This window comes from Leptinotarsa decemlineata, unplaced genomic scaffold (genome assembly GCF_025532065.1).
Source record: "Leptinotarsa decemlineata unplaced genomic scaffold, Ldec_3_MD MMD2_tig00001064_RagTag_RagTag, whole genome shotgun sequence".
Taxonomy (NCBI): domain Eukaryota; kingdom Metazoa; phylum Arthropoda; class Insecta; order Coleoptera; family Chrysomelidae; genus Leptinotarsa; species Leptinotarsa decemlineata.
Genome location: NW_027412558.1, coordinates 1,257,081 through 1,268,428, shown reverse-complemented (window position 1 = coordinate 1,268,428; position 11,348 = coordinate 1,257,081). Strand labels below are relative to the sequence as shown.

The 11,348-nt window shown below is 36.2% G+C and overlaps 2 protein-coding genes across 2 annotated transcripts; one reads left to right on the top strand and one right to left on the bottom strand.

Annotated features, from left to right (window-relative positions):
• Positions 1-562: 562 nt before the first annotated feature.
• On the bottom strand, positions 563-3,087 carry LOC111504554 (cytosolic iron-sulfur assembly component 1). Its single transcript, XM_023159138.2, has 3 exons — positions 2,776-3,087; positions 2,275-2,541; positions 563-1,179 (listed from the first exon to the last, which is right to left on the bottom strand). Exons 1-3 carry the CDS (start codon positions 2,968-2,970, stop codon positions 631-633), a joined length of 1,011 nt encoding a protein of 336 aa, XP_023014906.2. The 5' UTR covers positions 2,971-3,087; the 3' UTR covers positions 563-630.
• A 1,076-nt stretch (positions 3,088-4,163) lies between these two features.
• On the top strand, positions 4,164-10,912 carry LOC111504547 (F-box only protein 21). Its single transcript, XM_023159125.2, has 6 exons — positions 4,164-4,424; positions 4,480-4,752; positions 6,202-6,928; positions 8,015-8,217; positions 8,321-8,610; positions 10,420-10,912. Exons 1-6 carry the CDS (start codon positions 4,273-4,275, stop codon positions 10,602-10,604), a joined length of 1,830 nt encoding a protein of 609 aa, XP_023014893.1. The 5' UTR covers positions 4,164-4,272; the 3' UTR covers positions 10,605-10,912.
• Positions 10,913-11,348: the final 436 nt, after the last annotated feature.

Here is an 11,348-nt window from a genome sequence, read left to right as displayed (position 1 = left end):
AGCTGTGTTGCCAACTCCATCCTGGAGAAAAACTGTGTGCGTACTTTGAAGAATCTGGAAAACTTAAATATTAACAAACGGTGAAATTTAAAGCTTTTCAATTCTGTATTCTTTGCTGGTAGTAACAAATTAGATACACGGAGAAGAAATTACGAATGTGCTTATCAAACTTTCAATCGAATTGATAGAAAAAACATAATACATTTTATTGTGGTCGTAAGAAGTTTATAACAAAGTTGTACATTTTCATAACATTAACAGGTAATCTACCATATTATTAGAGCAGAAGCTTTTGGTACAATAGATGTCGCTAAAATGTTAGGTTCGGAGGCTTGAACTAATTAAAAAAAAATGTAGATTTGCAGTTAGAACTGTAGGTTTGGCTACACTGCCATTTCTACAAATTGTCATTGGCCTAGGATGCTCAAGACTATCGAGCCATGATTAGAATAAAAGATGTTTACTACCCTGCTACGTTCATTTTTTTATATAACTGGGAGTTAAAAAAACCTGGTGAAAATTATTGAGAATAAATAAGGAAACAGAAATGAAATGGTTCAAATATAAAAACAAACAATTTATTGTATCTCAGATTCAAAGTTCAGCTACATTTTTTGATATATCCATAAATTATTCTTGAAAATTCCATACTTTAATGTCCCCGTCGTCACTACATGAAGCAAGAAGCCCTTTACTGACAGGGTTCCAAGCCACACAGTTCACATCTTGCGTATGCGCCCTCTCTACGGTACAAACCAAACTAAAAGTAGGAGCGTTCTGATCACACCCTTGATCTTCTTTGAATATTCGGATCGCGTCGTCTCCACACGCCGTGGCTATAAGCCCGGTCAAGTGACACCAGCTGATGTCATAAATGGTTCTGGTGTGGTACCCTGCCAAAGTGCAAACACATTTCCAAGTTGAATCTCCGTCGGCTGTAGGGACGCCCTCTGCATTGCCAGGAGGGTATTCTTTCCATATTTTAACCGTGTTATCGTCGCTACAAGAGGCTAGACGGCTGCCGGAGCAGTCAAAACTTATACTCCAAACTGTCGAGTCATGGCCCGTTAAAGTCCCGCAGCAAATCCAGTCTCCTTCGCTGGGATCATCTCGAAACAGTTTAACAGTGTTGTCGTAAGATGCGGAGGCGAGGAGGTCTTTTTCCGGATGGAAAACTATCTGGAAAATGATTATCAATTAAACTGCCATCTTGAATACATGGAGATGAAGAAGTAGCTCAAGAGACAATCCATTTATTTGGTAAAAAACAAATCAATAATTTGAATAATATGAGAGATTATGTTAATGAAACCTAGAAATTATCTTTCATTACAAAAATTATGAAAAAAAAAACGCCTCATCAGTTTATGAATATGTAACATCACACCACAGGACATTATTCTTCAAGTATTGCTATTCAAAAAGTTGGTAATTCTAGATAGTTTATAGTATAACAGGTACTTAAGCATGATTTTACGTGCTTTTCCAAAAGTAGGCAATATTCTTATTTGCCGAAAGTTACACAATCAAAATTGTAACAATTCATTATTAAAATATATTTCCCCCGAACTAAAAATTGGTTTCAGCTTGAAATTTTTCATGTACCAGATACAGGGCTTGTTAAATTCACGTGATTGGAATAATAGACACGGCCTTAATTTTAGATTGTTTTAGCGGTTTCCATTGGTAAAACCAGTGCACATTCGGTGCATTTATATTCTTTATTGGGGGGGAAAAAGAGCACAATACACCGATTGTGCAGCAGTTTCATCAATGGAAAATACTATTAAAATAGTTGCGTTTTGTTGGTACCCAGATCGAGTCATTACCGCTAAACGTTTTGCTATGTCTGCTGGATGTATTTTGATGAAGAGAAGATAGTACTTATAACGAACATAACAGATCTGAAATGAAATAATGAAACACACATAATATTCAAGAAAAAAATTTCTGATGGATTACTCCAATAAATAAAAACCCACTAATGTTAGGAATGTGCCACTATAAGAATCAATATGTAGATTCATCCTTCAATTTGGTCATTCAGTACTTCAATTCATTATGAACTTCTTGGCAGCCCTTTAATATACCCTAAGTTTGGGGTTTCAATCACAACTTGAGATAGAAAAAATAAATTTCACTATTTCATTGATCATCACAAATGGCTGGTTGGTAGACCCGTGAAGTACTACTACAAATGCACATTTAGTAATGTATTCTATTTTCTGTTTGAGAAACAACTTGATAAAACAAATTCAACTGATCCCATCTTACCTTTTTGACGTCCTGAGAATGGGCATTGAGCACGGCAGCGCAGTCGTACTCATCATCGTCGGCTACTTCCCACACCCAAACTGATTTATCTCTGCTACAAGTCGCTAGTAAATGCCCGGACTTTGACCACGCCACACTTTTCACTTCATTCTCGTGGCCTTCTAGAGTAGCATTGCATTCAAACTCTCCGCTCTTCTTGTCCCAAATGCAAGTGGTAGCATCGAAACTGGCTGAAGCCAAGTAGTTTCCGCAAGGAGACCATGCCACCTGTTGAAACCAGTAATGCCAAGTTTTCATTAGTAGAGTGCCTGCCCAATTGGTTCACTGTCTCAAGTAACATCAAAAATTAATTTCAATTCATCATTCATTACAATTCAAGTTGTAAATGATAAAAATATCGCACACAATATTGAAATTTTATTAAAAAGTCAGAGACATTATAAAATAAATGTTGGGGAGCATGAAGTTTCGGAATTGATACTAATTTATAACACTACTAACCTGTCTAACTGTACGTTTATGTCCGTCTGTTAAGAGCATCTTGTTAGTCCATTTAGCGGTGATGTCTTTAGCCCATATTCTGATAGACTTATCTTCGCCACATGATGCTAGTACTTCTCCTTTTGGGTGCCATCCAAGATTCCACACTCTGCCTGGGCTTTTTTTGAGGGTCTGAACGAGTTCTAGTTTTCCCATTTTTTTATTTTTGTTATCACTAATTACTGGGCTAATTCTGATCTGTTTTTTACTTCCCAACTATTTATTTACTATTTTTTAAGAGGTGCCTACATCTGATCTCTGTCATATGTCAAATGCGTTCATTCTTATAGTGTTTTACAAGTATAAACCCAGAGCAAGATCAGTGCAACTGTATGTTCCATTGTGAAATTAGTGCAATAGTTTATCATATATAGTACATTTTTTAACTAGTGTTCTCAAGAAATATTTAAAGAAGTGTAAAATATTGAATTTTTCACTAATTTGTTTTTCATCTTGGAGGTAAAAAATCTATTGCAAATCTCTCTCTTGAGTTTGATTTGAGAAATGATTGGGAACATATACGTTTGAAGTAGAATAGGCCACAACAAAAAGTACTGAAGAAATTTGTGATATATCATATCTCGTTTGAGTTTAGGATACCTACCTGCAAATACAGTTTTACTGATATAGTTCTAGATTTCAGAGTCACTAAACTTAATAAATGAGTCATTTTAGCTAAGCTAATATTCAACTGCAAATGAAGTAGTAGTTAGAAAGAGAGACTATTTCACGAATATCAGAAAATTTATCATTAACTGTTTGTATTGTATGAATGAATTCTAACATGTCAGTTCACTGCTATGATTCGAATGTTTTTGATTGAAAGATCAAGCATAAAACATATATAGACTCCAATAATCTTTTGACACTTTGGCGTATCAAAAAAAGGTGTAATGATCTGTAGTTGGGATGTTGAAAATAGATCCTCTGATATCACAGGGTTACACTTCTATTGTATAATGAGGTATTAACAGAGTTGAAATCTACGAGAAGATATTGTTGAATGAAAATTAATTATTCTTGTGGAATTGAAACCACTTCCCAGTCTGTGTCACGTCGTAATATACACATACTCACTAGTAATAGTATACTCACCTATTTTGGAACTTCAACGCTCTTTATCTTCTACACTCTTCAACCTTCATATAGTTCTTGCTTATCTGAGTACTTGTAAAAACATATTTATTAGATGATGAATTTTTGATAAACTATTTTACATGAAAAAGGGGTCCAAGTCATATGCCGCTTTGTTGATTCAAAAAGCGCTTTTACGTTGCATTCAGCATAGTGCTATCGCTGTGTTGTCTTGGACACAACCTAAATTGTTTTGGCTGTCAGGTGATTCGTCATTGGTAGGTTGTGGTTCTAACAGTTTGACATTTACGTCAAATATCGGTAACTATTGGAGTGTAAAAATATGTTGAAAGTATAGAAATATAATAAAAACAAATATTGGCGATGGAGCAGCTACCTGTAGAAATTATTGAGAAAATTCTCATCTACTCCAGGGTCTCTATTGAGGATGTAGTCCATTTTTCCATGACCTGCCACCACTTTTATGATATTGTTATGAACAGCAACAAGATTTGGAAAACTAAATTGTTTCACAAGTAAGCACCTGGAATATATAACAACTAGATTCAAATTAATTTTTTTCTCTTTCAGGTGGAGACCTCTGAAAACTCTTTTTGAAAACAAGCATATACTCTTCCAGCGGGAAGTGAGGTACATATATGAGTTGAGACAGAGAACTCGAAATATGCTGGAAAAAATGCCACCAAAGTTTTATAAAAAATACGAAATATCCGATTCGGATCTGCACGAGTGGAGTCTCCTCCTAAACGAGAGGGATGAAGTGTATAATTATTTAGTACTTGATCTCATGGATATCGTGAATACTGACGCACCTATCAATAGTATAGAAGTTGTACCCTTGAAGTAAGTACAATGACAGCTTGGAAAGGAGTAATGTTTTACAGTTTTCCAGCCATTGTGCTAGGAAATTCTTCCATGATCACATATTGAGTTATCCTTACCGATAGACCCTAAACCTTGACAATACTATAGTGTCGAAGACTTTCCTTGAGTACAGAGACACAAAATTTCAAAAAATCCACCATCTATATGTTGTAACATGTTGGTAATTAGATCAGTAGCAGCTGTGGTTGTATTATTTATACTCCTGAACCCATATGTTTCATTATTGAGGTTCATCTAGTTGAGGAAGAGAACAAGTCTCAGGTAGACACATTTTTCCAGTACTGTTACACTGTACAGTTGAACTCAACTTTACTACCACACTGTGAATACAACACATTCAACTAGACCAACACAATCTGCCTGTTGGTAGTGCTTATATATGCGAATGGAAGTCTCAAGATGCTGATAGAAGATAATGAAAAGAATAAGTTATTCAAAATCAATTTACTTGAAGCCAGTACCATATGATGAGATAGAAGATATAATTGATGATTTGAGTACAAAAAAGCCTCTGGATTTGATAATATCACAACCAAAATTATAAAGAGAGTTCAATCGGAATTGTCACCTCGTCTTCAAAAATTAGTTGATATTTCTTTTAATTCTAGTAAAATTCCGCAAAAATTGAAAATTCGCAAGCTTTTGCCAATTTTTAAAAAAGGAAAAAGAAATGATGTTGACAATTATAGACCGATTTCTGTTTTACCAATTATACCCAAAATTCTTGAGAGAGCAATGTATAACAGAATATTGAAAAGTTTGGATTCCATTTATTTCTTGTATCCAAATCAATATGGCTTTCGTAGGTCTATGAATATAGTATGTGCCGCTTTGGATTATATGTGTGTGAAAAATGTGGACTTCTGTCCTTAGACGTCTGTAAAGCTTTTGATAATGTTAGTCATGAAATTTTGTTGAACAAATTAAAGGTTATGCATTTTTATGGTTTCAAAATTAGTTAAGTGATAGAAAGCAATGTGTGTACCACAGGGGTCTGTATTAGGACCTTTACTCTTTCTCATTTATATAAATTCCAATTTGCAATTAAAGCTTTCTGGAAAATTAAAAGTATTTGCTGATTCACAATTAATACGCCTACAAATGGAAGGTGATTCAAAACAAATAAGTATTTGGCTCAATTCACACAAAACTTTGAATTTGAAAAAATTGCCCTGTAATACAACAACTTCCTACTTTAGGTTTACTTATAGATGAAACTCTTTCAAATCATTTCAACTATATATCACATGATTATATTTCATGTTTACGTATTGTAAATAATTTGATGTATTGTATTGACGTGTCCTACACCTGGCAACGATTTTTAATTATGAAGGAAATAATAAACCATTATTTATTCTGTTCTAATATATTCTATTTCAATTGATTGATTTATTGACATTTCAGTACTCCTGGCAATAAAACCCTCCAATATTATGCCAGCAAAGTTCTCAGATATATCCGGCAGCTACATCTCTCGAAAGTCTGGAAAGACTACATATCACTTCCTGAATCACGCCAGGTTTTGGAAATCGGGGCTGTTTTCGTGGCACAGTGGTGCCAACCGAATGTAGAAATCACTTTCGAAGACATCACACAAAAACTGGACAAAATTGCCGATGAAGTGAAAACTGCCCTCCGGTTCTCCCACCCTCAGCACCCGATATTCAAGGCGTCTCAGCAGGAGCTGGATTTGTGGAAGGTCGAGAACAGAGCAGACAATCAATGGAATGTTGATGAGTGCCGGCAGCTCATTTCTGTGATGAGAGACGTGCTTTTCCAGCAAATAGGCTTTAGCGGGAACAATCACGCTTATTATATGCCGCAGAATTCTTTTATAAACGAGGTTTTGGAGAAGCGCCAGGGTTTGCCCATTACCTTGGCGATTGTTTTTGAAGCGGTGGCTAGACGGCTGGGGCTAAGGTGCGAACCTATAAGTTTCCCCGCACACTTTCTCTTGAGGTTCTGCGAGAGTTCCAGTTGTGATTCTGATTGGTATTATATCGATGTTTTCAATGGCGGTCAAGTGGTGAGGAAGGGTGCTTGTCCCCATAGCAGGTTTTCCGGGTCGAGAGATTTGTTTCCCGTTGCAACCGCTGTCCAGGTTGTGGAAAGAATGGCTAATAACTTGGAGGTATAAGTTTGATGATTTTTTTATATTTGTTCATATGAAATTCTGATTGTATTTTCCTAGATTTCAGATATTTATCCCGTGTGTGTGACTATGTGGCTGTGTGTGTATGTGTCTATGTCGGTGTGGCTGTTTGTGTTGCTATGTGGTTGTTTGTATTGCTATGTGGCTGTGTGTGTTGCTATGTGGCTGTTTGTGTTGCTATGTGACTGTTTGTGTTGCTATGTAACTGTTTGTGTTGCTATGTGGCTGTTTGTGTTGTTGTGTGGCTGTATGTATAGCTATGTGTGCGTGTGGCTCGTTGGCTGTGTGGTGTGTGTTTATGTATGTATTTGGGTGGCCGTGTGTGTGTGTGTGTGTATTTGGGTGGCTGTGTGTGTTTGGGTGGCTGTGTGTGTGATTGGGTAGCTGTGTGTGTGTTTGGGTGGCTGTGTAAGTTTGAGAGGTTGTATGTGGATGTGTATGGGGCTGTGTATGGCTTTGTGGATGTAGATGTATAGGTGACTATGTTGCTGTGTGTAGGGATGTGTGCGGGGCTGTGTAACTTTATGACTATGTGTGTGGCTGCGTGTATGACTATGTGACTGCGTGTGAGCGGCCGTGTGGATGTATGTGTGTCTATGTAGCTGTGTGTGTGCGGCTGTGTGGGTGAATGTGTGTCTATGTAGCTGCGTGTGTGCGGTTGTGTGGGTGAATGTGTGTCTATGTAGCTGCGTGTGTGCGGTTGTGTGGGTATCTGTGTTGCTCTGTATTGGTGGCTGTATGTGCGTATGGCTGTTTATGTGACTCTGTGTTTGATAGCCACACACATAGGCATATACGGGCAACCACACAAACAGCCATAAATTCACACTATAGAAATGAAGCCACACATACAGATCCATATTGACACGTGTGTGTAGCTCCACGACTGTATGTGGATTTATGGCTGTATGTGGTTGTTTGTGTGGCCATGCGGCTGTTTGTGTGGCAGTGTAACTGTTTGTGAAACAATGTAGCTGTTTATGTTACAGTTTTGAATTATTGTATTTTTCTCTACTCCAAACATGTATGTATGTATGAATAGCTATTATCATTTCTATCCGACAGGTATCAGCAAGACAGCACGGTCATCCCAATGGTAGAATAACCCGGCTTCGATCCAGTTTGGAGCTACTGAAACTGGTCAACCCTAGAGATATATCTGCCTTAGTGAGTCTGGCTAGGCTATACATGTTGCACAACATGGACACAAAGCCTCTGGAACATTTTTTGCTCTCGCAGGAGTTTGAGGTTCCCGAGCAAGCACAAAGGTAAGTTGTTCGCAACCGCTCTTCCTTGGTTTCCTATTTTCTCATTAATGTATGAAGAACGGAAAATTTATCAACAAAGAAATTGATTAATTTCGACTTCAAGGGTTGTTCATATGCTGCGAGACTATGAAGCGCATCACGCCCGTAATGATACGGGGCTCTTCAACCAAGTAGAAGCAGCCCAGCGCAGTCCTAGCCTCATGTATGCAGTCGGTATGGTGATGAAGCATCAAACGTTAAATTACAAATGTGTAATTTACGATTGGGATCCCGTTTGTTTGGCGGCCACCGAATGGCAAGAGCAGAACAATGTTGAAAAGTTAAACTTGAAGGGTAATCAGCCCTTTTATAACGTTCTGGTGGAGGATGGATCTCATAGATATGTCGCCCAAGGTGAGAATATAATATGACGGATTCATGCTTTATTGTCTAGGAAAAGTAATTAACAGAAATAAGCTGGTCCAGCTTGACGGAAAAGTTATTCATATTTGGAATGTATAATATTGTCAATTGACTTATTTAAAAAGTGGCAATTAACAGACTCTTAGTAATTTTGAAAATTAATAAAATTGCTTATCGACATATTTAAAGTGTGAATTGACAGGTTGAAAAGCGCCAAATGACATATTTAAAAAGTTACAATCAACAGGTTCAATGTAGCTTTGTGAACATTCGAAAAAATATCTGATAATTGGCATTTCAAAATGTATTAGTTGATATTGATTTATTGTAGCTGTGTATATTTAGAAAAAATCTGCTAATTGACACTTTGCAAAAATGTCAATAGACAACAATTTAAAAAATTTTCAGATTCTATTTCTGCCTGTTACTTTCCACACTGTATATTTTGAACCTCTTCAATGAAATTCAATAGCAGACAGAATTCGAAAGATTCAAATTACAAATTCAAAAATTATCAAGTTCTGTTTAAAAAAATATCTGTTTTTCCGTTAATCAGTGTTGCCCCCATACGAACGAAAACTCTCAGAAGTTGAGAAACTTGTGCAAGCTAAGGACTAACGAGGTCTTACCTTTTAACGTGTGATTCCTAACACGGTTGCAGAATCATCCCAGCTTCAACCAGATAAATTCTCTTGAGAAAAATATCTGGTCGAGGCGGGAATCGAACCCACGGTCTTCCGATCGTGAGTCGGGCGCACTACCACCGCGGCCAATTCCATAACGTGACAGATAAAAAAATGTCAATTGACATATTTAAAGTGCGAATTGACAGACTAAAAAGCTTCAGTTGACATATTTGAAAAGTTGCAATTAACAGATTCATTGTAGCTGTAAACGCTTAAAAAGAAATCTGCTAATTGACACTTTGCAAATATGTCAGTTGACAACAATTTTAAAAATTTTCAGATTCTATTTCTACCTGCTGCTTTTCACTTAATGTATTTTGAACCTCTTTAATGAAAATCAATGGTGGACAGATTTCCAAAGATCCAAATTACAAATTCAAAAATTATCAAATTACAGATAAAGAAATGTCAATTGACATATTTAAAGTGCGAATTGTCAGACTAAAAAGCTTTAGTTGACATATTTGAAAAGTTACAATTAACAGATTTATTGTAGCTGTAAACATTTAGAAAAAATCTGCTAATTGACACTTTGGCAAATATGTCAATTGACAACAATTTCAAAATTTTTCAGATTCTATTTCTGCCTGCTGCTTTTCACTTAATGTATGTTGAACCTCGTTAATGAAATCCAATAGTGGACAGATTTCCAAAGATTCAAATTACAAATTCAAAAATTATCAACTGATAGATTGGAAAAATGTCAATTGTCATATTTGAAAAGTAGCAATTACCGGATTTTTTTCAATTCAGACAAAGTTACAATAAGGGAAATGCCTTCAGTTTCATTTCAAATCATTTGTAAAAAAAAAGTCAAACGTGGAGAGATATTTCGTTGATAAGGAGGGCAGGTAAAACACAATATATTTTTCCTAACTTGACTTTGTGGAAACTGGAGTTTCTCGAGGAAATTATTATAGAAAGGTAGAGCTACAATCTGTGACACACTCCAAAACTGCAATACTCTTTTTGACACGTGTTTCAGCAACCAAGTTGACATCATCAGGAGATGCCATCAACTTGGTTGTGTCGAAAATAGTTTCGCAGGTCTGTTTATTTTCGAACTATTACTACATTTCTTTTTTTTATCATCTTAACGACCAATTCTTTCCAGAGAACCTTATACCGACATCCGACAAGGAAGCCATATATCTTAACGACGATGTAGGGCGACATTTTTCTCACTTTTTCGAAACTCATTACGTCCCGAACGCTGAGAAAGAAAAAGAATATCCCGCCGACAAAAAAGTTCGACACAAGTTCCACCATCAGAGGAAACTCGAGAGTTTCACTTTGTAATTTACTTTAATGTAGGAATATATTTGTAAGGTATGAAGAAATTATTTTGGGTTCCAATTTAGGTTCAGAGACGACTTTTTTTTCTCCGATTTGTTCCTTTGTGATGTAGAAACGATCTTGTTTCGACCAAGCTGTCACTAGTTGTGATATTGATTCGAGTATTTTATCTTTATTAAGATGTTATAGGTGCTAACCAGCTTCCTTATTTGTAGATTTATTTTATTACAATATCGTTTATTGTATGTGCAGTTGAATGATAACCGCTTCTTTAACTCTGAATAAAAATAGTGTACAGGATGTCCAATAAATACAGTGTTTTTTTATCGATGCAAACATTATTTTGTCATACTCGAAAATAACATGTGTTTCTGCAGTTGCTTCAATTGAAATCAATATGGTAACCGAGTGAAAGTGTGCAAATTGATACAGTGTGACATTTTTAAACTGGTTGGAATGCTTTTTTTCATTATTTGAACATTCTAGAAGTTTCCTAGCCTCAAAATTTTATGAAAGTCTTTATTTTAAGGGCGACTTTCATTATTTTTTAATGTTAGAAAATATTTAAAAAGTTAACAAGTGGGAAAAATTTGAAAAACATTTTACTTACCCCATCAATTCACGCCGGTATCCAGGCCGGGGGTTCGGATAACCACGTAAAGGGGGCTGTATATGTGAAAAAAAAGGTCTCCCAAGCAGGAGGCGACTTCATAAAAATTCGAATTGTTATAATGAAAAAGAGTTCGA